Raw genomic sequence first — 24,259 nt, forward strand, 5'->3', positions numbered from 1 at the left:
TTGACAGAGATACAATTAGAGTTGTAGGATTTAGGGATGAAGGGGATCTTAAAGATCTCCTAGCCCAGTGATGGCAAACCTTTTAGAGACTGAGTGCCCAAACTGCAACCCTCATGCCTCATGTGAGCTGCCTCCTTACCCCAGACAGGGGAGGGAGGAACCACTCCCATTGGGCTGCTGGGCAGAGGGGAGGGTAAAGTGAGGAATGTCCTCAGGTATGTGTGGAGGGGGGAAGGGAGCAGCCCCCTATGGTAAGCATGCCATAGGTTTGCCAACATGTTCCTAGGCCAATGTTCTCATTTTATAGAGGAGGGAGGTGTGGCTAAGGGGAGGAGAGTGGCTTATACAAGGGCATGTGTACAGTAAAAAACCAGCCAGAATATTTTGACTTTAAGTCCTCTCGATATCCCGATATAGAATAGGCATTATTCAAATTTAATTTTTCAGAGTATCATAATTTTGTATAAAAAGCTTTAGAAAGTAATTCTTTAGACTAAAGAACATTAACCAAAAGGAGTCCAATTTTCTCACTAAAAATGCATGCTAGCTAAGATGGGAATCTATATTGCTAACCATCCTTTCTGAGGATTCTTTGCTGTATATTCTCTCAAAGTATACATTGATGAATAAAGGGAAGATATTATATGAACAGGCACAACTGGCCACTGGGCATAACTCAAAGAACGTGGGATGGATTCACTTTTACTCCCTCCTTTGGCTCCCAGCTGGGGAAAGGGCACATCTGTTCTCTTCTACCAATGTGTTGACCATTCAAATATAAAAGTCCACACTCTCCCCACCCAGGAAAGGAACACACACATGTTATTCTAATTCATAAGCTATTTTTATTCAGTAAACATTTATTAGATGCCTTAAAATCAAAGGTTTTAGATTCAGAAGAGATATTAGGAGATCATCTGGTTTGACATATTCTTTTTGATATTTGTGCAGGACCCAAAGTGCTTTATCTACAATATCTCATTGGAGCATCCCAGCAATCTTATGAAGCATGTCATGGAATTGTTGCGTCCATTTTAAAGCAAGGAAATTAAAGCTCTGAGAGAGAAGATGACGCAGCCAAGGTTACAGAGTTACTAACAAAGGGAATTGGGACTCAACCTCAAGTATTCTGGACTCTAGTCCAAAAGTTCTCTGTACTCAGTACTCTGCCCCAACCCTACCTCAAAATACCAGATAATAACATTAGCCTCTCAGTACAAACAGAACCCAACCCTATTTATGAGCAATATAGGCCTTCCCAGTTTCAAAGAAGATTTTAGTAATGAAGGGTTGACCACTAAAGGTATGCAATATCATATGAATTTTTGTATATAGGAATTTAATAAACTCAGAACCTTCTAGAAGCCGATTCCCATTACTTATTTTGTTGTTTTTTTTTTTTTAAAGAAAAAGCCTTACTAGCTTAGAATCAATACCAAGTAGTAGTTCCAAGGCAGATGAGTGGTAGGAGCTAGGCAGTTGGGATTAGGTGATTTGCCTAGGGTCACACAGATAGGAAATGTCTGACACCATATTTGAATCCAGGACCTCCTGTCTCCAGACCTAGCTCTCAAGCCATTGGGCCACTTAGCTGCCCCCCATTATTTATTTATTTTTTAAAAAAAGAAACAGCATTATGTTTCTCATCAAGTATACTATAAGATCTGGGTTTCCCAAATACTAACCCCAAACTGGTGTTTCCTTTCAAGGTCAACCTACAACACACAGATGCTAAGAATACTGATATTAATCATCATTTCTTACCTGGAGGGAAGATTGGGGGACCGTATTCATGGGATCCTCACTCTCTTGCTCCAGACGGTTTTTAAAAGTTAAAGTCTCCTGAATTAGTGGTGGGTCTGTAAGTATGCTTTGTGGTGACCACTCAGTAGTTTCTGCCAAGTTTTCTGGATGAGATTGAAGTGAAGCCACTGTACCAACCAGGTCCTGGCTGCTGTTTGAATCCAAAGTGGCTGAGTTTTCAGTTTCCAGGTTGAGTGAATTTCTCTCTCCTCCATTCAGTTCCAAATAAGATTCAGAAAGAGAGAGTGTGTCATTGCAAATTGGATTCTGCATGAGTGGCCAGGCATCTGAAAGATCACCACAGGTAGAGTGGGAAATGGAACCAAAGAATGTTGGAATCATTTCTCCCACTGAACTTGCATTCCTGAAAGGGCAACAAGGCAAACATAAAATTAATTTAAAAGGGAACATAAGTAAAAACTGAATGGAGAAGACCTATTAAAGTGGGATACAGAGAGCAATAATTATCAAACTCTTAGAAGAAGCTATATGTCGTGCTGCCTGCTATTCTAATTTATTTGCCTCACTCATTTAAAATACCTTAGTTCATTTGCTTTAAAACCAGATTAGTTGAAGATCTGGGTTCATAACTGCCCTCAGACACTTTTGGCTTTGTGGCCCCGGGCAAGTCACTTAACTCCAATTCCCTAGCCCTTACCACTCTTCTGCCTTGGAATTGATACTATCAATTCTAAGACAGAAAATAAGGGTTTTAAAAAAGCAAAACAAAACAAAAGAACAGTTGTCCAATCAATGGACAAACAAACATTTTTGAAATGCCTACTCTGTGCCAGGCACGACATTAGAACTTGGGGATACGAGGACAAAAATGAAAGAATTCCTGGCCTGAAGGTGTTGCTGACATTCTATTGGATACCTATAAATTCCAAAAATCAGATAATTACTGCAAAAATCCATCTGCAATAAAAATATTTGTACATAATTCAAAATCTTGTATAGTAACTATGTATTTCTTTGGTAGAAATTTTAAAGTACAATGGAAACAGTACAAATGGAAGGTAAATTAGAAGGAATAATGAAACGTAAAGCAGCTCTAAGTAAACTTGCCTAATTTGAGGGTATTTCACAAAAAAGCAATCAGATGCTTCATATGTGACTTGACCTTTTAAATTCAGCGTTTGGAGACAGAGAGGTCTATTTTGGCTTTGGTGAGTCAGTCGATTCACCGTTTGTCCTCAGAGATGTGAAATGTTACAAATGCTTAAACTTACCTTTCATGAAGGGTAGTCCTGGAGTGGAGAGCACAGCCATGAGTGCCATGATCCATGCTACAGGTCTCATCACAGCACAATGAAGGAATCAAGTGTACTGGCCCTATGATGAATACAAATGTGTTTTTTTTTTAAATAATCATTCAATTTCATCGCATAATCCCCATTATAACATTGTTCAGTTCAACAACTCAACATGTATTTCTTAGGGTGCTGGGGTCCATATAGTATCTGCCTTTGGGATGTTTGAAGGGGATTCGACAGAAGAAAGGAATACAAAGGGTATACAGCAAAATACCAAACTATTTCAAGACAGAGGAAGCTAATAATTGGAGACATCAAGGAAGGAATCAAGGAATTCCATCTGGTAAAAGATTAGAAGGGAGTGCACTCGAGACACTTATGTAAAGACAAAGTTAGAGGAGAACTGTCATGTATGGAAAATAATCTTGCTCTTAAATTTTTTCCCCCCAGGGTTACTTTTCCCCTTTCCTGCCCCTCATCAATTCAACATGTATATGTATCCTTGAGTCTTTGCAGCATGAAAACCAGGCTTCTCACTGTTCCCCATCCACAAAATGCGCCTCCTTATTTTCCAGATTTTGCACAGGCTGGCTGTGCATTTACTCATAAATAGAAAATAAATTCAAAGTCTATACTGAATATAGAGGTATTTAATTTCTATTTATGAGTAAATGCATAATCTTTTAACAGCAAGATATTCAAATATTTAGGAAAAGTTATTTTCTCAAAATTTCAGCTTTATTCATATAATTTTAATGTGTATAAACATATTCTGTAAATTGTGTTCTCTGATGGGCTTGAAATTGAGGTCTTTCAGTGCTGTGTGTCACATTCTGAATCCTAGATGGGAGCCTAGAAAAGCCTTCCCACTTGTTCCTCTGACAGGAGGAAAACTCTTGATATTTTGTAAAAACTCAAGATTCTTGAACTATAAGCCACTAGATTATCTTCTAGTTGTGCTTATATGATTTTAGAGTGTTATCTCCTTTCTACTGGCTCTTTCTGGTTGCCTCCACTGGTATGACTGATATTTGCCATTGATATGTAATTAGATTGCTCTTGGGAGACAACATTTTTGTATGGATATTTCTAAAAATCATTTGGTTTCTTTAAGGTTTTTTGGGATGGAGGCTCATGCACACAATTCCTGAGTTCAAGGCCAACAGATCTCACACATCAATTTAACTGTCAAGGCTGAACTCTCAGAATGGCTTTATAGGGAAAGCAGGAAATAAACACTTGTCTAAACAAGCAGGTTGACAGGTTGTTTAAATGAAAGCTCGATTGACCCCAAGCAACGACGATGAACTTGCTCAAACATTCTAGGGTTTTAATGAGGTGGCAATTTTCTTTTACTGCTTAGAATCAGAACCAAATCATTAAGGAGAAAGGAAGGATAATATGACGATATCATTTTTAACTGGGAATTCAAGTAGAACATCTCAATTCTGGGTAAGTGTGCTCTGTCCTTTCTGTTTCCATAGCTTCTGGGCTACTCTGATCCTCTAATATGGTTGTAATAAGGTAGTACTTACCACAAGTCTGAGCTGAATCTTGATGGCACTGACAACAAGTTCTGTGAGGATATTCATTAAGCCGAGGTCTGTCAAAACACGACAGCTCTGACCCACTGTACTGGATATCCTGTGATCTCATAGACCCTGTTTGGTAAGGAGGGAAGAAGGAAAATGCAGCAAGTTCAAGTTAGCTCTTTTGTTTCTGCACTTTCCTTTATGAAGCATAAACTAACATCAGAATGTGAAAAATTCCAGACTAACTTTTTCTAATTTTTTAAGATGAGAGATCTAGCATTTTCAGTTACTAGTGGGCTTAATCTTAAAATGAGATCATTAAACATGGAAACCATTTGTCAAGAAATCTAGAAGCGGTAAGATACTCGGGTTACAAAGAATTTCAATGTTCATCTTTATCTAGTGGCATTAAGATGTCTCATACTTGTCAGCATCTCTATAAAAATGCCATTCATTTCCTTCTGTACCTCCTCCTTCTCTCTGTCTTTGGGCCTCCCTGACACAGAAAGACTATGGGGTTGATTTTCATTCATCTCCAATTACTTTAACAGTTCACTGGTTCTCATTTTAGGCAAGTTCCTTTGTCAAACCTTTTAATGGCTTTGATAACAATTCACTTCTCCAGTTTCTTACTTAGAAACATAAACAGAGACTTACAGCGGGGCTTCTTCTCCATAAATTGCCTCTTACAGTAGATCACACAAAGGATGAGGAGGGCCAACAGAACAGTGGCCAGTGCGCTACAGATCACAGCAGCCAGAGCCGTGTCTCGGGGACTGGAGGCAGTAGATGGTATCTTCACAAGGTTTACTTTCGTTGTACCTGAAACAGATAGGCAAGGCAGTGTGGCTTTTAAAATTAATATTCAGTATCTCCAAAGTATAATATTTATAAAGATTTATTAATATTTAACTAGAGAGCTAGTTCACCACTCAATTCACGTGGAAGAGAGAGCTTGTGGCAGAGCGAACCCAAACTATATACAGACCGCGTGACGATGCACGTATACAAAAGGCAAAAGGAATTGTGGGTAATACGGAAAGGAATTTTGGGCAATGCACTTCCAGGGGTTCAAGATTTTCCAACTATACAGCAGTCAAGATTAATATTAGAATAAGCAGAACAAAGCTATTGACTATGTGGTGAATTTTGGAATACAGGGTTCAGTTAAGGGCACCACTTTTAAAGAAGGGCATTGATGAGTTGGTGCATAATCAGGTGGAAAGAGAACAATATGGTGACTGGCCTCAAGATAATGCTGGTTGAGGATTTGTTGGAGGAACCATGGTTGAAGGCTGAATGATGCTTAGCCTGGAGAAGACTCAGGGAAGGACATATTAATGTGTTGTTGGGAGTCAAAAGACCTCAATTCTTACCCCACTTTAGCCATTTACTAGCTGTGTGACCTTGTCATTTGACATCTTGAGCCCTCACTTTCCTCAACTGAAACTGAATATGTTGCATAAGAAAACACTAAGTTCTTTTTAGTAACCATCTTAATTATATGAAGGGCTGCCATGTAGAAGGGGACTTTCTCTAAAATACCTTCTTACTCTGAGAGTATGTGATTCTGAGATTAATCACTGTAAGCAATGAATAAATAAAAAAGGAAGACTATTTATTTCCTAGTGCATATTATATACAATAAGGTGGGGAAAGAAAACCAGGTTGTGCTGAGAGAAACACATTCCAAAACCTCAAGAAAAACTAAAATCCTTGGATCGTTCTTGATCACATATGGCACCTGAAAGATTCAGATATCCTCTCTGCTACATGTGGCAAGTTACAAGAATGCCTCCACTTGCTGAATTTTAGAGAAAAGACTTTCATAGCATAGAGTAGTCACTATAATAAAACTAAGTAAGCAACATTACCAAGTAAAAGAAACTGTGTCTAGTACAATAAGGAATGTCTGTATTTTTCCTTTGCTTGTCCCACATTTGACTTTGTGTTATATTTATCTCTGGAGAAGTCACTTTTCTGCCTCAGTACCAGAGTAGATTATTCCTTTAACCAACAATGCATATGACACCAAAACTATCTTGAACATTAATTTGATATCACTTGTTGATTTTGGGATATTTAAAGAAAGGAAAAAATATTTATCAAGCATCAACTATGCACCAGTCACTGTGCTAAAGTGCTTTACAAATATCTCATTTGATCCTCACAATAGTCCCGGGAGGTTGTTGTTGTTCAGTCATTTTAAATTGTGTTCAACTCTTTGTGACCTCATTTCGGGTTTTCTTGGCAAAGATACAGGAATAGTTTGCCATTTCCTTTTCCAGCTAATTTTACAGATAAGGAAACTGAGATAAACACCATTAAGTGACTTGCCTAGGGTCACACAGTAAGAGTCTGAGGCCAGAATTGAACTCAGGAAGAGAAATCTTGACTCTTTCACTGGACCACCTATCTGTATTTATTGAAGAACTCCTATATGCCAATCACTGTGCTAAGAAATATTATCTCATTCAGTCCTCACAACAATCCTGGTAGATAGCCGTTACCTACTAACAGAGGTTAGATGACTAGCTGAAGATCACATAGCTAGAAAGCCTATCTGAAATTGAATTTGAATTCAGGTCTTCCTGACTGTAGCCTCAGTACTTTATTCACTGTATCCACCAGCCTGCTAGATGAACCTTAATTCTTAATTAAGTACCTAATCTTCCTCACAGCACTAGTCACCTCTAGCTAGTTTTTGCAGTCAATGTGCTACAGAAGTGTTTAACAAAGAATTCCTAAGAATTCTATAAAATGGAATTTGCTATCACCTTCAGTACCTTAATTTAGATATTCTTCCATTCATCTAGAATGGTCAAATGACAGATTTTTAAAAATTCAGGTCCAGAAGAGATCACTTATTTCAATGCTATAACAGTTCATCTAGTTCAATTTCCTCATTTTCCACCAATATTAATTAGGGATGGAAATAAACTGGATTTCTTCATCTGTGAAATGTGTCTAAAGCAAGAAATTAAATCTGTTTTTAAAGTTGGGCAAACACACGGGTTCTCCTCACTCCTGTTCTGTAGAGAATCTTAAAAGTGTCACAGCTAGAAATAACCTTAAAGATTGAATCTATCCATTTTCTTTATTGAGCAGAATCCAAGGAGTTCCATGATTTACCCAAAGTAGGGCCCAGTCCTCTTGACAGAATCAATGAATCAACAAGCACTTATTAAACTCCTATTATGTGCCAGGCACTGTACTAGAAGCTGGGGCTACAAATAGAAAGAAAGAAAAAACTCCTACTCACAAGTGCCTTATATTTCATGGAAAAAATAAGTACATAAGTAAATTTAGATATGTATAAGGACTAAATCTGTCATTTCATTCTATAGCTTCCCTGTAAAAAAATTTCTCTACCTAGAGAAGTAAGAATCTTCCCTGCAACTTATAATCTTAGATTCCTAGAACCCAGAGAAGTTGAGGTCTACCTGCCCATATCTACCCAGCATATGTCAGAGGCAAGATCTGACCTCAAGTCTTTCTGACTCTAGGACCATTTCTCTATGTACCATATTATATTGCCTCTCATATATAAGTATATACAGAATAACTATAAAGGAAATGAATACAAAAAATATTTGGGAGGAAGAATACTAGCAATAGAGCTTGAGAAAGGCTTCTTGAAGAAGTTTGTGTTTGAGTTACATCTTGAAGAAGCAAAAGGATTCTACGAATCAGAAGTGAGGAGCAAATTCATTGCAGGCAGAGGAGATGGCTAATGCAAAGTCTTGGAAATGGGAATTGGAGTGCCATGTAAAAGAAGATGAAGAAAGATGCAGGTCAGTTGGCTGGATGGTAAAGTATAGGGAAAAGATCATATAAAATAAAGCTGAAAAGATAGGTTGGGAACAGATTGTGAAGGGCTTTCAAGAAAAAAGAGGAGTTTACATTTTACCCTAAAAGGCTTAGGGAGCAACTTGTGTTGACTGAATAGGGGAGTCCCATGGCCAGATTTGTGCTTAAGGAAAAATGCTTCAGCAACAGTGGGTAGGATGGACTGGGATAGAGAGTAATTTGGGTTAGGGAGACCAGTTAGGAGGCTGTTGCAATAGTCTAGGTGAGAGGTGATTAGAGTTAAACTAATATAGTAGCTGAGCAGAGAGAAGGTATTAATAGAGAGATATTGTAGAAGTTAACAAGATCTAGTGACCAATTAGATATGTAGCTTGAGAAAGAGAATAAGGGTAGGGGGGTGTCAAAGAAAATGCCTATGAGACTAGAAGGATGGTGATGTCTTTGAGTGAAGTAGGGAATTTGGAAGAGGGAAGGGTTTGGGGCATACAATGTTAGGGCAGATAAGTTCTTTTTTGGGTATGCTGAGTTTGAGACGCCCAGGTAATTGATAATGTGAGATTGGAGCTCAAGGGAAATATTGAGGCTGGATATACAAATCTGTGAGTTACCTAAACAGAGATTAAAATTAAGCACAGGGAAGCCATTGAGGTTCTCCTAAGAGCCTGAGGAACTTACCATCTTAGAACTTGCATGTTCATTTCCCTTGATCTGATGTCTTAGTGTGGTAGATGGAACCTGATTGACAATGATTCCTAGAATAATCTGGACAAATCTGGCTTGGGTATCTAATAACACTGCGAACATGGATTTTAAATAACATTTACTTCCAAGTATGTCTGGTGTTTACAAGCATATTTTAATCACTTAAAACCCTTTGGAGATATCATTAAAAATCTTCATCAAATGCTTATCTTGAATGCTATCCACTTCCAGAGAAAGAAGTATTGGTGTCAGTATGCAGATCAAAGTATAATATTCTTCACTTCAGTTTATTTGTGTTTTTATTTGAGAGTTTTAGTTTTACATGAGTATTCTCTAACAACAATGACCAGTATGGAAATATGTTTTTCATGATAATACATGTATAACCCAGATCAAATTGCTTGTTATTTGTGGGAAGGGAGAGGGAAGGGAAGGAGGGATACAGTTTGGATCTTTTAATTTTGGAAAATGTATATGAAAAATTATTATTACATGTATTTGGCAAAATAGAATGTCTTTTAAAAATAAAAATAAATTGCCATCTTTGAAAGGTGCAAATTAAGCAGTCATTGTCCCTGACTTCTCAGAGATGGAAATTCATAATGGCTTATGCCAATGTGGACAAATGAATAAAAAGACATGGACACTGTGGCAGCTGCACAAACATGTAAAAAGAAACAATAACCAAAATTTGCATCCAATGAAATAAAATTATATTATGAGGTTGAAAATGAACAGGGAAATGTCAAGAATGGTACAAATGTTGGCAGTAGGGTCCACTGTCCTCTCATTTCTGCTGTGTGAAAGGAAATTCTACTCCAAATTAAGAATTACTTTACTACATTAACTAGCCTTCTTACTCAAGAAATTTTAAAAATTTAAATAGGTATTTTTGATATTTTTGGTTGCCAATCTGAAAATCAGCAATTATGTTCTAGCTATCAATTATTGAACATTTATTAAGTGTCTGAAATATACCAGGTACTTGGTTAGGCCCTGGAGATACAAATACAAAAATAAGACAGTCTCTGGTCTCAAGGAGCTTACATTCTACAGTCATAGCCACATTAACTATCGTGTTAAGATCAGTGATCTCCTCTAAGGAATTCAGTAAGACTGAAATTAACTGGAACACAATGGGGAATGGGAATATTTGAATTTTCAGAATGAATATTACTAATTGTGGAATGTTAGGTCCAGAAGAGATCTTGGATCTCTAATTCCTTCATGCTACAAATGAAAAAAGAGGCAGCTAGATGTCTCAGTAAATAGAGAGCTGGGTGTAGTGTTAGGAAAACTTGAGTTCAAATGCAGCCTCAGACCCTTACTAGCTATTGACCCTGAGTAAGTCCTATTTGCCTTGGAGGTAGCTAGGTATCTCATTGTGTAGGGCCCTGGATCTAGGGTGAGAAAGACCTGAGTTGAAATCCACCTGTAGACACTAGCTATGTGACGCTGGGCAATTCACTTAACCTCTGTTTGCTTTAATCCACTGAAGAAGGAAATGGCAAATCACTTCAGTATCTTTGCCAAGAAAACCTCACACATGAAAAATTGGACACGACTGAATGGCTACACAACAATAGATGAAAGAACTGAGACCTAGAAAGGTTGTAATTGGCCCAGAGTCCTGGCTAGTAAGGAGTATTAATTCAAGGGTGACCAGAAAGCCCTTTTTATTTATTTCAACCTCCGTTGGAAATTTCGTACTTGAATACTTATTAGTCTATTTTCTTTCCAAAGTAGAAGTTAGTAAATACAATGTGATGCTTCTTTCATAATTATTTGTGGTATCTTGGGCTCATTTAAAGATAATAAGTTATATTTATGCTTTTTGTTTTTATTTCAGACTCATATTTGGATATATCCCTACTCGCTCACTCACATGGCCTCCCTCGTCGCAAAGAAAATGAGTTAAGCAACACCAATGGCCCCAGAGACCATATGTGACAATGTAGCAGGTTTGTTATTCTGCACATCAATTCTAACTGTAAAATTCTTTCCACATGGAGGGTATTGTTAAGACACTGGCCGGAAAGTATGCAGACTTCAAAACATCCCAGAAAACTATTTCCTAAGAACCAACTTAGTTTCTAGGCATGGATTGTTCCTCACGTGCAGGAATAATATAGACTAGAGGATCAGGAGTCAGGAAAACCCAAGTTCAAAATCTGGCACTTACTAGCTGTGTGACTGTGGGCAAATCACTTCACCCCATCTGCCTCAATTTGCTCCTCTGTAAATGGGGATGATGATAATGCCTACTCTCCAGGGTTGTTGTGAAGCTCAAATGAGATAATAATTGTAAAATACTTAGCATAATGCCTGGCACATCGTAAGTTCCATCTAAATGTTATCTGTTATGATAATGATGGTGGCAATGATGATGTTGAAGAGTGTGTGTGTGTGTGTGTGTGTGTGTGTGTGTGTGTGTGTGAAGAATTCTAATTATCTGGTTATCTGAGTTGGTATTAGTTAGGTTCCATTTGGTTTTAATAAAAATCCTTTAGGAAATGGATTTGAATCTGCCTCGTAAAACAGCAAAAATCAAGCACTATTTTCTTTGCAAGTTTCTAAAATGAAACAGATTTCCAATTCTTTCCTCTTTCTCCCTTAGTGATACCACACATACAAATCTACTAAGTTGTCTGTTAATATTTTACTAGGTATCTTGGATGCCTCTAGTGATTCCTCAACCATCCCACCTCCAGCCCCTAGAGTTCTGATGGTGCTTTGAAGAAATGAGGCGTGTGAACTTGTATATCCTTTGGAAGGTTTTACCTTTACCACAAATGATAGTAATCTCTTGATTAAGCAATAATTGAAGGTCCTGGGTGTGTGCTGAGCATTATAGCAGGAGATATAGGGAGATTTAAAAAATTTGTCTTTATTTTGTTCTAGTAATAAATTTATACATAAGTTTTCCAAAGTTATATGATTCATGTTCTTTCCCTCTCCTCTTCCCTCCCCCCTCCCAGAGCTGGCAAGCAATTTCATTGGGCTATACATGTATTATCTCTCAAAACCTATTTCCATATTATTCACTTTTTTAAAAACTCTTACCTTCTGTCTTGGAGTCAATACTGTGTATTGGCTCCAAGGCAGAAGAGTGGTAAGGGTAGGCAATGGGGGTCAAGTGACTTGCCCAGGGTCACATAGCTAGGAAGTATCTGAGGCCAGATTTGAACCTAGGACCTCCCATCTCTAGGCCTGGCTCTCAATCCACTGAGCTACCCAGCTGCCCCCCCATATTATTCATTTTTGTAAGAGAGTAATATTATAAAACAAAAACCCAATTCAGATACTGTGGTGAGATATTTTTAAAGAACGGAAGATAGAGTTTGTGCCCTCATAAGTTCACTCTAATTCTTTGAGCAGATATAATGAGTGCACAGAAATAAAGTGGAATTACAAGCAAAATACATGCAGTTCTTTTCTCCGTTTGACTCTTTTGCCCTTGGTATATGGAATTAAAAAGACACAAATTTAAAAAACAGATATGCCCCCTTCTTCAGCCAACTTCTCTACTGTTTATGAAAAAAAAGTCCAGGCATGCCAACCATATGTTTACTCTCACTCCCTTTCATCCTTGAGCTACATAGACAATCAAAATAGAATTGGAAAAAGGTGGCTTGAGGCAAACAAGGAGTGTGTTTGCAATATACTTGGCTTTGTATGATGGGAATGTCATTATGAGTGAAGGTCTCCACCTGTTGAAATCTTACCCATTCTTTAGGACCAAAATGCTACATCCTCAATAAACCTTGAAACACCATAAAAATGTGTTAGTTTAAAGGCTGGCCTGATTGCCAAAAGTAGAAGTAAGTAATTGTTGCACTGAAGGATCACAGATAAGAGTTAAAGGGACCTTCGATGTTTACTAGTTTACGTCCGTTTTTTACAGAATTGTAAACTGACACGCTGGCAGATATATTTTCTCAACTCTAAGCTTATGACGTTTTGTTCTTTACTTAGAGCCCTGGTAAGTGCTCTAGGCTGAGCTCCATATCTGCATTGCACTCCCTCCTCATCTCTGACTCTTTGGGTCTCTAGTTATTTGCAAAATTCAACTCAGGCATCACTTGAGTGGGACCCTTCCTGATTCTCCTTCATCCCCACCCAAATGCTCTGTATTTACATATTATGTACAGTTATTTCTCTGCCCAATAAGCCCCCCAAATGTAAACTCTTTAAGAGAAGGAAAAATTCTATTTCTGTCTGTCTCCCCAGAACCCAGCTTTGTACCTGGTACATGGTAGAAATGCCTTATTTTCCCCATAAATTCTTTAAAGGAAGTGACCACCTTTTGTATCTGTCTAAATTCACCCCACCCCAAACATCTAGCACAGTTCCTTGTGTGTGTGTGTGTATATATATACGAAAGGTACTCAAAAAAGTTTTTTAACCCTTACCTTCTGTCTAAATATCAATTCTAACACAGAAGAGCAGCCAGGGTTAGGCAAACAGGGTTAAGTAACTTACCCAGCATCATATAGCTAAGAAGCTTATGAAGTCACATTTGAACCCAGGTCCTTTCCACTTCAAGCCCAGTGCTCTATCCACTTTACTATCTTGCTGCCCCTCAATGAATGTTTTCTTGGCCATGAAAGGATACCACTGTCATCCTAACCAATGATTAGCTTTGAGAAAAGAAGTGTAAACAAAATTTACAAATCTTTGAATTTATTTCTTCCAGAGCTCTGTATCTTCTCCATCTAATTTTCATGTAAATTGCCATTAATTCCTCGATTTTTAATGTTCTTCCAACATAAAATCATGTCTAGTAAAAGCTTAAGAAAACTAGAAACTGAATAAGCCTACTTCTACTGACATTTTCAAGTGAAAAATATTAATGAACAACACTTTACGATATCAAATAAACGAAAGATACAGTTTTAGAGTGGAAGAAAGCCTTTTGTTAATCCTCACTGGTTAACAAAAATATCTATGGTAACATTAAACATATGAATTCCAGATGTAACACTAAAGAGCTGCCAATAAACAAAAGAGTTAGATTTTTTTCAGTCAATTTGTACAAAGCACGCTGACACCAGATAAATATAAAATAAATGCCTTCCTCATTTACTTCATCTCCTTAAGATTTTCGTCTAAAATTTGTGTTTTATAGTCAAAAAAATTGGAAACTCTTTGCCAAAAATGATTTGTGGGGGCTGGTCTACTGACCTGTAACCACTTCATAGTTATTTCTCCATACTTGAATGATAGATATCTTATTATTAACACCAACAGATTGATAACTGGAAAGGAGTTTTCTGATTTTTTAATATAGGAGAAAAAAGTCATTGATGTATTTGTGTGGGCATTAGGTACTAACATTCAACTTTAACACAGAGGGAAGAATGCACTAATTGTTTGCTATTGTGATTAAGAAACAGATCTGCAATCCAGTTTAGAACTAAACAATTTATGACAAATAATAGTGACCCCGAAACAATATTTGGCAGTGTGAAACCACAAACTCTGATAAGAGAGATGAAGCTTAGTATTAGGCTCTGGAAAACTGCCTGGCAGCACTCATCATTTTAATAAGATGACTTAAAATAGGAAAATACAGTTTTTCAAATGACTAAAGAATTTAGAAAGATATTAATAGTATTAGCAGAGGGCTTTTTTTTTTTTTTAAGAAAAAAGTGTAGTCAGTGCAAAGAACTCTGAATCAGGAATCGAATCTTAACTCAGTTATTTACTATATAATCTTGAGTATAGTCTTGTGTAACTTAATTTTTCTCTCTTAGCTTCCACATCAGTAAAGTGGGGATGGGGGTTAATTTGGGAGATGGTGCTGAACTGGACAAAGGACTTTTCAACTTGACCCTATTTTTTTTTTAACAACCCAAATAAAAGATTTCCCTTTTTATCCTGATGTTTGCTGACAGGAGGTAAAAAGCTATCCTTCGCTGTGGTAAACACTGAGGATATTGTCTCCTAACATCTGTAATAGACAGTCGGTTGCATGTATGGCCGAGATCCAAAAGTTCATCATGTAAGGCCACAGTTTCCAAATATGCTCCAAGTGCTGACTTTGAAACATTTAGTTTCCAAGTTAATGCCCTATAGTGTTTTAGGAGGATTTTTTTTTTCTTAGAACTTTTTTAAAGTTCAACTCTGCAAGTATTTTTTCATTTGTTTAAAAATCTTGCAACACTTGTTTATAAATACAGGACTTCAGAGCTTGATTTCTTCTTTTCAAGTACACTACTTTGACATAGTTATAATTACTAGCACTTTGATGGTTTAAATTTAAGTGAATCAACTCAGAGCCCTGGGGTACTCTTCAATTTTCAGTATTTTAACACTAATAGTGAAGATCCAGACAGTTACTTTCATTATGAGCAGAAACTCCCCAGGGAATATGCTTCCATGTCTTTGATTTCCACTTGAATTTGAAATTGCTCATCATTCATTCCCTCTCTTAAAATCTTTCCCCCATGCTTCATCAGGGCATGGAGATGACCCGGGACTTTTTGAAGACTGTGCCAGGGAAGTGTGCAAGCTCTGACAAGTTTAACCAAAGGGCAAAGGCTTCAAGTCTGGGCCTGGTGACAGATTTTAGGTCTGTTGTCTGAGGTCCTGCCCGGCTCAGAGGAGAGACTCAGCACCAAGATGGCCACAGTACAATGACTTTTTTTAGCCAAAGAAACTTTTGGAGAGCATCTAAGTTATAAAAGGTTTGTAATCATGGTCACTGATGAATCCACAGTTTGTTTTTTAAAAAAACACAATTATCTTCTGTCTTAGTATCAGTTCTAAGACAGAAGAGCAGTAAGGGCTAGGCAATTAGGTTTAAATGACTTGCCCAAGGTTACACAGCTAGGAAGTGTCCAAGGCCACATTTGAACCCAGGACCTCCTATCTCTAAATCTGGCTCTCTACCCACTGAGTCACTTAGTTGTCCCAGAAACCACAACTTTTTGAAGTATTAAATTTGCTTTGGTTTAATTATGTCTTTTTTAAGAGTTAAGATACTGATTGACTGGATAAACTGAAGCAGTGTCCTTGTGGGGAAGATATCCCCTAAAGATAAGATTCAGAAAGATTTAAGTGAAGACATCGATATTAGGTGGGCAACTTCAGACTATCTGTCAATGTTATAAAGTGAAAAAAATAATGAGGTCCTCAAGACGTTTCCTCAAGTCTTTATCATTAGCCTTTATCCTTCTATTTATCAACTCTGCACTTTTTCTGAGGGCCGGCCTTATAATGTAAGTTTGTAAGGTGTAAGTTAATTGCCAAATAGGAAGGAGGTAGGCTCTTAAGAGTAGATTTGGTCCCAAAGTTCAGAACTTTTCTTTCTTGAATGGTGATGCCATTATCACCCACAAGTGTTTCACTTCCATGTTCAAAAACTTGAAAATTCGTCTGATTGCAATCTTCTATCATTCCATCTCTCTCTTACCCTTCCTATTATCAAATCTATTTTTCATCCTTTCTTTGACCTCTAATCCCTCCGTCCTTCCATCCCTCAGTATTTTCTCAGTTGTCGATATAGCTCTGGCTAGGCTGTCTTCGCTTCCTAGGCCGAACCCTTTGTGAACCAGTTCAATTCTACAATCTCCTTGACATCAAGTGTCAAACAAATGGCCCCATGAAACCTATCACAATACCATATATGGCCCAAAGCAAATTAATGCATGATTGGGACATTCATTTATTTAAATTCTATTCTTACTGTCATGCAAAACACACTTCCATATTGGCCACTGCTGTAAGAGCAAATTCATACATAATCAAACCCCCCCCCCAAATAAAACCATAAATACAATGAAGTGAAAGACAACTCCAAAGTTCTTTTTCTGGAGGTGAATAGCATTCCCATCATAAGGCTTTCAGGATTGGATTGGGACATATTAAACAAAATAACTAACAACGCAATAAAACATGGATAACATATTTATTTTGGAAAATCCGTAATTCAAAATGCTTTCTTATTAAAAAAAAACACTTTGTTTTTTAAAATTCCTAGTGAATTAGGAATCTGTGACAAAATATATTATTATAAAAACATATAGTTTCTCTCTGAAGCTATGTCTCTTGACAAGCTATTAGTCTCCAATTTCTATCTAACATGTTATTCTTGCTGTTAGAAAACTTTAACTAAAGTCAATAGTTTTAACTAGTCCACTTTTTTTTCCCAATGAATAGCACGTAGTAAAGTAATGGAGATAAGGAATAATTCAAGAATGGTAATTGACTAATAATAGGATAGGTACAGACTGAACACTCCTGAAAATCAATAGTTTAAAGATAAGAATGTATGTAATAGTGATACTGTTTACATAATAAAAGAGATAATGACTACTCTACTCAATTACTCTCTGCTTCTTGAAAAGAGAGAAGAAACTGCTGTTTCTCTAAAACTATTATTATACCATGAGCATATGTAATGGACAAATCTATATGGTATACAACATATTGAATATAACTTCATGAAAAATTCTTTATCATCAAAACCAAATTAAGGCTGAGTTTACATGAAGTTAACAGAACCAAGAGAGTTCTTGCTAAATAGGGGCACCAAGTCATAAAGATTTTTACCTATATGTACTGAATTTTAAAACCGATTTTTAAAAATGGATTGACTCAATCTGCTTTGGGGATGGTTTATTACGACCTAAGCTGAAACATTTTAATGCATGTTAATCATTTTTTTCACTCTTCTTTTCTTCTTTCGTTTTTCTTTTCTTTTTAAATCCTTATTTTCCAACTTGGAATCAATACTGTGTATTGGTTCTAAGACAGAGGAGCCATAAAAGGCTAGGCAACTATGGGTCAAGTGGCTTGCCCAGGATCACATAACTAGAAAGTGTCTGAGGCCAGATTTGAGCAGTAGACCTCTCGTTTCTAGGCCTGGCTCTCAATCCACTTAGCCACCCAGCTGCCTTCTCTTATTTTTCTTATAAAGGTGTCAAGATTTGACTTTCAAAAGTTTGAGATAGAAGCATGCCTACGTTGGCCCAATAAACATTCTTTAAAAATATTTTTATATAATTACATTCTGTAAGATTAAAATAAATATCCAATGACTCTAAGAATTATATTTTATAAGATTTATTAATAATCACATAAGGTAGAAGAAATAAAAGGGCAAAAGTAAAAGCCTGAGTAAAACCCACTTTCCCAGAGGCCATCAAGGGAAAAGATAGAGAAGGTGGGGTCATACAAAAACTTTATCTCCAAAACATAAGGACATGATGTGAGAATGAAAATGGGATGCTGGGAGAGAGAGTCCTGGGGTTCAAATTCTAATTATACAATTCACCCATCTGATTGTGTGATAAAATGAGACTTATCCCACTATTCTAGCAAGTTTATGCAGCTAATTTGGTTGACTTCAAAAAATAGAGATTTGTCTGGGATATTCCTTCAGCCAGCTAAAATTATCTTAGCTGTGGGCATCTAACTATACTGTGATCACAGGGCAGCTTGGGAAACCAAAGGCTTTTCAATGAATGAGCACTGAAGATTTGGCATTTAAATCTGGTCATTCATTCTGATGTCCTTCTAATCCATCTCTATGTGATTTGATATCAAAATAGAAATGAACAAGTGAAAACATGAAGTTTCTCTCCAGACAAGCTTCTACTTCTTCTAGACACATGTAGTCTATTATTCTAAATTCTACTTCTTCTAGACAGATATAGTCTATTATTATGTTACTAGTTTTTATTGATAGAGTATCTCACATATAAAGATTCAAAGGATTTGACCAACACAGTCCCTGTCTTCCTAAAGTACAATGGCACATGGGCTTGGAGTTTGGGAACCTGTGTTTGAGTAAAGGGTTGGATGCTTGCTAGTAAGCATGAGTCTCAGCTTACTCAACTGTAGAATGGAGGTAGTCTACCTTATGGGGTTGTTGGAAGGGGAGTCCTTTGTAAAACACTATAAACGTGTGAATTATTGCTACTTTCAAATTTTTTAATTTAATTAATTAATTTGTTACATTTCTCCATGGTTATAGGATTCATGTTCTATCCCTCCCCTCTTCCTACCACCTCCCATAGCCCACATACAATTCCACTGGGTTTTACATTTGTCATTGATCAAGACCAATTTCTATATTATTGATATTTGCATTAGGGTGTTCATTTTGAGTCAATATCCCTAATTATATCCCCCATCCACCCATGTGATCAGGCAGTTGTTTTTCTTCTGTGTTTCTACTCCCACAGTTCTTCCTCTGAATGTGAACAGCATTCTTTCTCAAAATTCCCATAGAATTGTCCTGGATCATTGCACTGTTGCTAGTAGAAAAGTCCATTACATTCAATTTTACCACAGTGTATCCATCTCTGTGTACAATGTTCTCCCGGTTCTGCTCCTTTCATTCTCATTGCTACTTCTTTAATAATTACTTTCTCAAAATTTCTTTTTAAACCCTTTCCTTCCATCTTAGTATCAATACTGTGTATTGGTTCCAAGATAAAAGAGTTGCTTGTCACTTTAAAAGACCCATGACTTCAATAAGGCAGGTATTTCTTCCAGCAATGCAGATCCTAATTCATTCATGCCTGAGTAGTAGCCTTCCTGAGCTGTTCTGACCAAAATAACTGGTTGAATTGCTAACATTTTGGTGGTGAGTCTATCCGTTGGATTATATAAACAGTGGGTAGTAAAGTCCAGGTTCAAACCCAGGTCTTCTAATTCCATCCCCAAGATTCTTTCTATTGCATCATCAGATTCTAGATAACATATTGTTAGTAGCACCGAGGCCAAGGAATTTTGCTTCATGGACTATAAGCCACTGCTAAAAGAAAAAAGTTTCTGGGGAAAACTCAAAATTACTTTGATAGATTATCTTACTCCTATTAGGCAGGAAGCTCTGTGTTGGCATTTAATTTGGACTTTGTATCTCCTGCAGTGGCTACAGAGGGCTTTAAAGAACAGGCTTTTAAGAAATGCTTGAACTGAATCAGTTTTCTGGAATCATATCCATTTCAGTTATTAGGTATTTTTGCCACCTTCCATGGTTTGAGCTATGTAACACAAACAATAATTAGCTATTTCTTTAGAGAGAAAATGTAGAGTCGATATATTCAATGGGAAAGGGAGAGAAATTGTCACATCTTCACTTTGACAATCTTTAGTCCACTTTCTGGGACTGTCTTATAGAATGCAGGAGAAGTTTGAATGAAGATAGGCAAGCCAGCTCCATGCTCAGGAGTCAAGGAGCCTAGATAAAGGTCTTGAATTAAGTACTCAATAGCGTTAGGTGATAAAAAAAGTAAATTAAAACAACACAGGATTTGGACATACTAGCTCTCCTGCTTGCTACTGGGTGACCTTGGCCAAGTTCACCTCTATGAATTTTAGCTTCCTTCTAGGTAAATTGAGTGTGGGATTGGATGGTTTTTAAGGTTCCCCTCCACCTATGAGTTAGGTTGGTTATAGTCTAGGATAGTTATGGGCAAACTTTTTAAAGAGGGGGCCAAAGGAAATGAAATGCTCATCTGTCGGTCTATTTCTAAGGCAACTCTTTCGAAGTTTCATTGTATTGTATCCCGCTCATTGTATTCATCACATTAGGAATAATGTCAGCCCAGATAGAACATTTCAGGGGGGGCCACATCTGGCCCATGGGTCGTAGTTTGCCCATCACTGGTCTAGGATAATGATATGTAGTTATTAAGGACAGTGAAATATAAAGAACAAAGAATATAGATTTGTGCCTAGAACAGTGTCTTCCTTCCTTACAGAAGTTAACTAATAAGTGTTCAGTTAATAGATTTGAATAAATTCAGTACTTAAGAAATATGTGAAAGGTAATGGAGAGTGAGTGGGGGATTAGAGGAGTTGTATCTTAGAGGAATTAAGGATATAACTATACATAGCCAATATTTTTCCCTAACCACCTTTTTCTGTCTTCAGTTTCATTGTTGGCAAATGCCAAAGAAAACAATAGCAAGAAAAGAGGATCATAATTACGGGAACAAAAGTCTAGAGCAGGAAGGAGCCCAAGAAGTCATCTAGTCCAAACATTTATTTTCCAAAGAGTGATGTGAGGTCCAGAAAGGTTAAGCAACTGGCCTAATGTCACACAGGTGGTAGAGTGGTGGAGACAAAATTCTAACTCAAGACCCAGGACTCCTAATTTCTCTTCCTCACTACTTCCATATGCATATTCTAGCTCATGAACAAACCAGTTTGACTTAGTCTATCAGTGAGATTGAGAGGCAGCATGGCGGCAACAAAGGGGCTAATCCCAAGGACGTTGGACAACCTTGGCTCAAATCCTGCCTCTGATACATATTGGATGTATGAACATGGCACATTGCTTAACCTCATTACTTCAGACAAGGGAAGCTAGGTGGATAAAGGAGATTAAGAGTAGCTGGCCTGGACACGGGAAGACCTGAGTTCAAATCCAAGTTCAAATCCAGCTGTGACCTTAAGCAAGTCACTTAACTCTGTTTAACCTCAGTTTCCTCATCTAGAAAGTGGGATGGAGAAGGAAATGGCAAACCACACCAATATCTTTGTCAAGAAAACCCCAAATGGGATCACAAAGAGTAAGATATGATTAAAATGGGTGAACGACAACATGCTCTAAGACTGTGAATGGAAGAGCCAGTGAACATCTCTATTGTTAGAAAGACTTTCCTTACCAGGAATTCCCTACATAGATACATAGGTCTAGAACAAAACAAAACCCACATTTGCAAAAAATGTACAGTCATTGAACTTTGGGTTAGCACCTTTAAAATTCTCATGCACAAAGAAGAAAAAAGAAAGAAAAATTTGGGAGAAAGAAAGAGAAAGAAGGGGGTTCACCAAATGACTTATGAATGAAAAATTTCTAGGACCTCAGGAAAATCTAATCTATGGAGGTATCATTTTTTACTGTCTCTATTTTCTCTTTCCTTTATTCCTTATGTCATGCACTCACAGACTTTTAGATCCAATTCTTTTTTTCTTTTTTTTTAAACCCTTACCTTCCATCTTGGAGTCAATACTGTGTATTGGCTCCAAGGCAGAAGAGTGGTAAGGGTAGGCAATGGGGGTCAAGTGACTTGCCTAGGGTCACACAGCTGGGAAGCGTTCCAATTCCTTTCTGATGAAGAAAGGAAGGACCACAAAAGGTTTGACAGAGGTCATTTTCTGCTAGTTAGTAACAAAGCTGGGATGAGAACCCAGGTCTTTTGGCAAGGTCATGTAGTGGAAAGAGAAACCATTGTTTTTCCACTGCAGGCCTTCTCAGGGACCATTACATTAACTATTTTCCATACCATGCTTAACCAAAAAAATCTTTGCTGACCAAAATGGTTTCCCATCTGAGACAGTGCCACCCAGAACTGCTTGGCTCCTCATAAAAAGAGAACAGCAGTATAACATAAATAAAAATTCAAAACCATAAAGAAACTGGAAGATCCGACTTCAACACAAAGCATCATAACTATAATTGTGGATTAGTTCCTTAAAAAATTCCCCCCAAACCCAAATGCTCAAACTACATCATTCCTGTCTGTAGATAGGAGTGCTTTGTACTTTAGTGGACAATCAAATATGATTTTTAAACAAATCTCCTAAAGCAAATTGTAGATGATGCTTTGAAAATATAAGAGAATCTAAATTCCTTGAGGATAGGAACTGACTCACTCTTACATTTGTGTCTTCTGGCACTTAGCACAGTGCCTGGCACATCACAGGCACTTAATAAATGTTTGTTGATTGTTTAATCTGAATGAATACATGGACAGGAAATGGTCTCATTTTTTGACAGTCTCCTCTTATCCCCAGCGATAGCCTTGCAAGCAAAGAGAATGCTTAATAGATGCTTATTGAGGGGGTCTGAGGTCAATACTTGCCTCACATATAATCTTAAGAAATTAACTAGGGAAAAATACAAAAAGAGGGAAGAACTTAAAGAAACAAGAAGACGTACACAAGGTGAAGAATGACAAACCAAAAAACAATATTTACATTATTCATCATCAATAAAAATATGTGGATAAAGTCAAAATTGAAAGGCAAGTAAATGCTGGTTAAATATAATAGACAACATTGTCACTTATTAAAGCTGAACCACATGCCCGTTTTTCCTTTTACCAAACCATAAACTACATAGTAAAATATGAGCATTTATATTCTATTATTCTTATATGCTGTTTTGTTTAATCATTTTAGGTGACTATACTTTGGTAGGTTTAATGATGAGGATTTTTTTTTGGTTTGTGTATTTGTGTCACAACAAAATTTCTCATTTGAAAAAAATAATAGTGTCTCTTTCAAAACTGTCCCTGAAGCCCCATGGCTACAGATGTCCCCCCTCTTTCTCAGACTCTTCACAAAACTTTGTACTTCTCTCATATGCTCCTCATATTCCACTGTGTATCATAAGCATTTGCATGTCTATATCTAATTTCCCTTACTATATGGTAAGTTCCTTGAGGTTTTCAATCTCATCCTATTCAAATCTGCCTTGTTTTCTGGATTCCTGAATTCACAAAAGAAAATCTGGAGGAGGCTTTAGTATATCTCAGGTTCATCGATAATTTAACAACACTTTTTCTTTTTCTCCCAACTTAATATTAAATTGAAATTTGTTGTTTATTAAGAAAAGGACTTAAAACCTTTCTAATTGAGCCCTAAACAATTACCAACTGTTTTCTTTCCTGGAGCATAGTGGAAAGGCATGCCAGCATTTTGGAGGGGAATTAGGTACATACCTGACCTTCATTTACACTGTTTGGCCTGGGGCAGAATTGAGTGTCTGGCTAAATAATGAATCACTATATTTCATCTCCTGTCATGAAGACCACGTAGGGTTCTTTTTCATGAATGAGTGGAAAAGGGAAGACAGTAAAAGCAATTGTCACAGTGGGTAGCGGCTATCCCAGACAGGAAAGTTGAAAGATAGGCCCTTGCTGAGAATAGACTATATAACTAATGAAAGATAAACTTTGCATAAGATGCAACAAAAAAAAAGAGGGGAAGGGGGTGGAAAAAAAAGAAAGTTAAAAAAGGGAAGGGACGGAATTATTCTTTTATTAATATTCTGAATGGTCAAAATTGGAAACTTTGTATGAGAAAAGCCTCAGTATGCCTAATGTGAATGAAATGGACATTATATTTAGTACTTAAAATTATAGACCTAAATTATTAAATAGAAATATCCTGCCTATTGTGGAGGGTTTT

General features: G+C 37.1%; 1 protein-coding gene across 1 annotated transcript in view; it reads right to left on the reverse strand.

The window, feature by feature from the left end:
* Positions 1 to 1,746: 1,746 nt before the first annotated feature.
* Positions 1,747 to 24,259, reverse strand: part of TNFRSF19 (TNF receptor superfamily member 19) — a 67,511-nt gene continuing 44,998 nt past the window's right edge. The window contains exons 6-9 of the mRNA XM_044668970.1: positions 5,249 to 5,413; positions 4,595 to 4,720; positions 3,036 to 3,138; positions 1,747 to 2,167 (exon numbers count right to left, since the gene is read on the reverse strand). Coding sequence (XP_044524905.1) covers positions 1,747 to 2,167; positions 3,036 to 3,138; positions 4,595 to 4,720; positions 5,249 to 5,413 — 815 coding nt within the window. The remainder of the gene's footprint in view (positions 2,168 to 3,035; positions 3,139 to 4,594; positions 4,721 to 5,248; positions 5,414 to 24,259) is intronic.

This window comes from Gracilinanus agilis, chromosome 3 (genome assembly GCF_016433145.1).
Source record: "Gracilinanus agilis isolate LMUSP501 chromosome 3, AgileGrace, whole genome shotgun sequence".
NCBI lineage: Eukaryota > Metazoa > Chordata > Mammalia > Didelphimorphia > Didelphidae > Gracilinanus > Gracilinanus agilis.